General features: G+C 41.5%; 1 protein-coding gene across 1 annotated transcript; it reads right to left on the bottom strand.

The window, feature by feature from the left end:
• Positions 1-2,304: 2,304 nt before the first annotated feature.
• LOC128886769 (uncharacterized) lies at positions 2,305-4,603 on the bottom strand. Its single transcript, XM_054141932.1, has 3 exons — positions 4,529-4,603; positions 3,775-4,091; positions 2,305-2,857 (listed from the first exon to the last, which is right to left on the bottom strand). The coding sequence occupies exons 1-3, from the start codon at positions 4,601-4,603 to the stop codon at positions 2,305-2,307; spliced, it is 945 nt and encodes a 314-aa protein (XP_053997907.1).
• Between the last annotated feature and the right edge of the window lie 1,356 nt (positions 4,604-5,959).

The raw sequence follows: 5,959 nt of genomic DNA, 5'->3' as shown, positions 1-5,959 counted from the left end.
ATTAGAGTTACTCCGAGAGACTTCGCTCTTCCATGTTATTAATTACAATCGAGGGATGTGTTGCAATAAGGAGGTAGCTCCATTTTTCAAATTCTTTCAAATCTTCTTATTCCACTACACCCCCCGATTCGATTTCCTTACTTTACCAAGGATGTCGTCGATTCTTAAGATGTTCTCGACATATTTCTAAATCCACATCACGTGAAAATATGCACAAGAATTTATGGTTCTGGGAGAATGTTTAACCTCCTATAGGGCAAATTGTGTTCACTGTCAAATTAAAAATCAGTTACATCGTTTATACAGAACAGAACAGGAGAAACTAGAAAAGAGAAAATGTGTTATGCTATTGTTGAGCTATAAAAAAGAATTTTGTCCGCCTCCGATCATCTCGTTTGCCGATTATACCGCGTGTATCGAAACAACCTGTCCGTCCTGCATTTCCTACGTCACCGAAGCCATCGTAATCGAGAAAACCGAGACAATCGTGTCGAAAGACGAAGCCGAGGGAAAGGCAGGCTAAAGGTGGATAGAGGCCGAGGTTCGGCCGAATATTCCAATGCAACGGACGATCAATAAATAGACGCAATTCCTAGGAAGCTGTCCTGCGGGACCTCCCTTCTATCCAGTCCATCCTATCCGCCGCCACCAGCTCCCGTTTCAGACCTCGTAGACGAACCGAGTGCACGCGTACCGGCTGTGTTCTATCATTAGAGAGTACTAATATCATTGTGACGTCCGGGCTTGATGACGTCGAGACGCCTGCGGAGACCACTTGTGTCTTCGCGGCGTTAAGACAGTAACGTGATCGATACCGGTTAATTTAGTTACCTGTGCGATAGGAATTGAGTAACCAGGGTAAACAATAATATTCTGGTCGTTAAATATTTTCAAAGTCTCCAGGGGTAACAACGTGAAATTTAACGAATTAGTCTCTCGCTCCCGTACACATTCAACTACTAACAGAAAAATATATTTTCCGTGCCTGTAAATATTTATTACAAACGAAATAATAGCAACAAACGTCGCACAAGGCGCTAAAAAAAAAAAAAAGTAACGGTATAGAATTTTGCTGGTAAAAGATCTGAAACAGAGAAAGATGACAATTTTAAAACGTAAAATCGTTACACGCTTAACCTGTCGACGCTTCCGAGAAATTTTTCCCATCGGATTGAAAGATTCTTGTCGCATCGCACTGAATATTCTTTTGAATTATTCCGTTTTTCTTTTTTTTCCCTTCTTTTTAACCTACCCGTTATTCCGTCGCACTCCCGCAATCCCGTTTTTCATACTTTCACGTGCAACCGTATTAACGGATTACATTGAGATCGCTAACAAACATTTCACCGTCGGTATCAGGATTAATTTTAACCAAACTGTATTTTTCTTCTGTCGTCGAATCACGTTTTTTCACATTGCAGTATGTCGCAAAATGTCGAGGAAAAATGGGGTCTTTAGCGGGTACCGATTTTCGAAACTTTTTTGGGGGGTGCAAGATACGTTGCAAGGGATGTACAAAATAGCAACGAAATAATATAAACAATCGCACTATGTGTCACGGTATATAGTTACGAGTATATCAATTTTCAATGATTATACTTCAATCGTTATTTAAATCCAATACTTAACTTTTCGATAATTATATATGTAGCGTGTTTATGTAGTATACAAGGCTTTCTTGTAGTATAAATATGCACTACACATAATACACTACATAAAATTTGCATAATTATTGAAAATTTAAGTATCGAATTTATATAATTCCATCATTGAAATAGCACCAAATTTTGACTTGAAATAGCTAGTCTACAAAGTGTCAAGAATAACATTTGCAATCACACTCAGTATGGTTTCGAATAAAAGAGCCCAAGAAATTACCGAAAGGATTCATCCTGAGCCCACGTAAAAATAGTACTCCCGAATCTTACTAGTAGACTGTGGATGTTCATGCAAACTCACATTTTTCTCGATTCATACAAAGAACGAAGATTTAAGTGAAACTATGGTTCATATTTTCTACGTTTCGCATACAGATCACCCGCTACTTCGCCTCGCCATAAATGCACAAACATCCGCAGTCCACCACGTTTTCGAGAGCCTCGCGTACACTCTCGATCCTCGCGTACACTCTCGATCCTCGCAAAAAGAGGAAAAAAAGAAATCAGCGCTACATCGGCATCGATCAGCCCGTTAGCCGCGAAAAACGCGTGCCGTCCCCGTTCGATTCGACGTTTATCGTAATTCCACGACGAACATTCGCCTCCGAACGTCTCCCGTCGCCTTTTGACCAATCAGACCGGTCCCCTAATCGATCGCGGGCCATCGAGTCTCGGTTCTGGGTCTCAAAGAGGCCGTGTCCTCCAGCGACGGAACGTTTCTTCTCGTTTGGGAATCGTTCGGCCCGCAAACACGTCGGTGCGCTGACAAATTGCATCTGGACGGGGGCTCGATCTTTCTCGAGGATCTCCGATTGATCCTGGCATTCTTTTCCTGGCGGGTGATTACGTCTCTGATAGGATCGGAGCGTCGCGGCGCATTGTGGATCGACTGGCGTCGTTCCTCGTCCGCTCGCTCGCACGGCGCTTCGGTGAATCTCTCCTCGGTCGAGGGTCTGCCGAGTTGCCTCGTCACAAAGTGATCCAACGGATTAAGATACTCAATTTCCAGCTTCCTCGATACCTCGGGTCCGTTCAGCGTCGTCTCGCTCTCTTTGACGAAGTCAAAGAGACCCGCCGAGCGCGGATCGACGTTCGTGCTCGAGTCCGGCAGATGCAACTGCATCGAGTTCAACACGACTTCCCCTGGCGGATAACGGGCGCCATAGTGATCCCGCAGGCACGACTCGAACGCTTTGTACCTGTAACAGCGAAATGCAATTGAACGTCAGGGGAGGAACCGGTACGCGGAAAGATTGCGTCGCAAACTGGGTCACTTCTGACCCGTGGTAATATTCGGTATTTTCTGGATTAAGGACTCGAATCTCTCAGAGGTGTCTCGGTAGTTGCGTCGCGAACCGTTTTCGAAGCATTCGTTGTTGGTAACCAAATGGTTCTGGTAACGGAAGGAACGCGTGTAATGTTTAAATGTGTGTTGGGCTGTGGATGAATAGGGAGAGGTCCTGTGGAAGATTGATTGCCAAATTGTTATTAGTAGATGTAAGATTGGTAAACGATGTCTAGGGGAAGCGGGTGCAATGCTTACGTTTTGAACCTTGTCGAAGTACACTTAGAAAATAGAGTATTGTGTCATCTGAAATCATCTCAACAACAGCTATTACGTAAAGATTTAAAAAATATAGCGTTCCATTCGAAAAGAAAACTAACGACCTACATAGAATTATAAACGACAGACGTTCTTGAGATGGACGATATTATTGGCCCACCTTGAATATTTATAATTAGACTTCGGATGTTGCGCGTGTATCATATAAACTAACATGAGAAGTAACATGCTAAAGTATAGTACATGCTAAAAGTAACCAAGAGTGCATGCGCACTTATGCAAAATGAAAAAAATGATACGTTCAATATACAGTCAGTCTCATAAATATTCGCATCCTCCAAGTGTATGTTTGTATAAATATGTTGATGTGTATATAAATATATACACGTATAAGCTTATACGTACACGTATTTAGACATAGAGGGTACGCATATTTATGGCATCGATTGTCCTTCGCGTGTATTTTTGAAATATTTTACAAATATTTTCTGTACCACTGTAAATCATGAATGCATAGAACGTGCTGTCTCGTAATCGTCGTTGAAATCTGACCTGTACGAGCTGTAGGTCCACGTAATGTCCACCACCGGAAGCACCTCGTCCGTTTTTAGGAAGGTGGACGAATACCTCGCCTCCGGCAGAACCGCTTCGACGTGACTTCCCGGTTTCGTGATCGATAACACGCGGGGCACGGCGGGCAAAGACGAAACGGTCCTCAAGTTGGTTAACAGCATCTTGGAGTCGGATCTGGCTTTGATCACACCTGGCTCCTTCGGATAGTGCTGCAATAGCTTCGGCGCGGAGTTTTTGTCGGTAGCGTCGTTGGTTGAATAGTAGCGGAACAGAGCGAGAAACTTCTTTGGATTTGCCTGTACATCGGAGGCAAAAATAATATTTAGGATATTTAGAATCTAGAAATATTTAGATGGCATTTTCTGGGACGGGTGTACGTGAAATTATCTTTACTCTCGGAGTTATCCAGACGTTATTTTTTGTAATTGGTGCCATTCCGTTCGGTTTCCTAGTACATAGTTCGCTAAAGGTCTGCGAACAGTTACACGATTTTAAAATAAAGCGAGGAAAAATCCACCATAGAAAAAATTTAGGTTTCCACCGATGTATAACTCCATAATTTTGCTAATAGGATTAAAAATTCGTTAATTCTAGCTTCGTTGACTCGACCTTCCAGCGTATAACCAAATACGCGAACATGTCGTCACATAACCTTTTAGCAAAACTCAGTCACCGAACTGGCAGCTACGCGAAATCCGTGGAGAAAATTAACGGACGGACGTGAGTTACGTACGATTAGCATTTGCAACTGGACGATGATAGGGAGCATCAGGATTAGGGTAAATATTACGGCGTAGATGCTCTCCATGACGAACCGTGTCAACATTTGCTCGCCTTTCTACGAAAAGCTTGAGATATTCCCTGGTTTCTCGGGTCTGGATCTCTTCATCGCTTTGTCGCGGTCGACGTCCGTGGAATACATTGTATGCTTTCATTTAAAAACCCGCCAAACGTCGGGTGCCATCGGGCGGGCCAGGGTGTCGTTCGGTTTCGCAACGCGACGAGACGGGACACGAGAATTTGTCATTTGTTTGTCGAAAAATTAGGGACGCTTTAGTAGCGAAACCTTTTTTTTTTTGCAATCAAACTGGAAGCACAGTTTCTTGAAACAAAATATTACTCGTTGATCGTAAAAATAGGGGCTGTTTGAATTTAATTTAATTCGGGCACCCTTCAATAGCACGCGTATTTTTTACCTTGTGTAGAACTGGGAAACAATAGTATTTGTTATTATTATTGGAATTTTAACAGGTTTTTATCCCTAACGAAAATGAAGAATTATAAAACGAGAGCGAATGATTGATATATTAGTGTTTCTAATAAATTAGTAATCTAATTTCCTAGATGTTGATGTTGTAACAGTAATGGAGCAAAATGAATCGTACACAATTCGATAATGTAACATTAGACATAAAATATCGTGTATGTATTACTTATTAATAAAACGAAAGAAACTTTTGGGACAACTAAGGTTAAAATTAAGGTTAAAATTTGATATAGCGCAGAAGAGAATAGAAAATAGTTAGGACTTGAAATAAATTTATTGTCGGGAACAAACAACAACACTGCGATGGATTACAACGAAGAAGAGTGTTCCTTTCGAAATTTTAGCGAAAGGCCGAACTAAATAGTGGCAAAGTTCTCGCGATATTACAACGAAATTGCGACGAATTGCGTGGCGTGCGTGCAAAATGAAAATTTCATTGTCTCTTGGACGCAAAAGGAGAGTCGCGTTGCGCGTTCAACGCGCGCCGTGAAATTCGCCGTATTTTAATTTTGCTTTGGAGAATAAATAGCGTCGGTGAACGAAAATGATAGATGACGTGATTTTATTCGTTTAGGCAGCCAAACATTGCCCGAATGTTTTCCTTCGCGACGGTGCACTGTTATTGAATACTGTAAGGAGGCGTGCTAGTCTAAAACTTGATAAAAAATCTAGCTCTCGGAATTATCTCAAAACGAGAAAAGCTTGAGAAACACATTTGCCAAAGAGTTTTTATCGAATTCGGAAAAATAACAAAGTTAGACGTATCTAAATAGACACATATATTATATGTATAGACAGTATATATATATTCCATTTAATCCTGATTATTTAATTTTAATAAATATACGAACAACATCTCGTAAAAAAATTCGTCCCGGATTCGAAAGTAGAAAATCA

This window comes from Hylaeus anthracinus, unplaced genomic scaffold (assembly GCF_026225885.1).
Source record: "Hylaeus anthracinus isolate JK02 unplaced genomic scaffold, UHH_iyHylAnth1.0_haploid 11985, whole genome shotgun sequence".
NCBI classification, from domain to species: Eukaryota; Metazoa; Arthropoda; class Insecta; order Hymenoptera; family Colletidae; genus Hylaeus; species Hylaeus anthracinus.
This window is presented reverse-complemented; position numbering and strand designations above follow the sequence as displayed.

Coding starts and splice junctions, on each gene's coding strand:
- LOC128886769 (XM_054141932.1), bottom strand. CDS start 4,603: ATGGAGAGCATCTACGCCGTAATATTTACCCTAATCCTGATGCTCCCT. Junction 4,092..4,528: donor TCCAGTTGCAAATGCTAATC/GTACGTAACTCA, acceptor TCCGATGTACAG/GCAAATCCAAAGAAGTTTCT. Junction 2,858..3,774: donor TGGACCTACAGCTCGTACAG/GTCAGATTTCAA, acceptor TCGCTGTTACAG/GTACAAAGCGTTCGAGTCGT.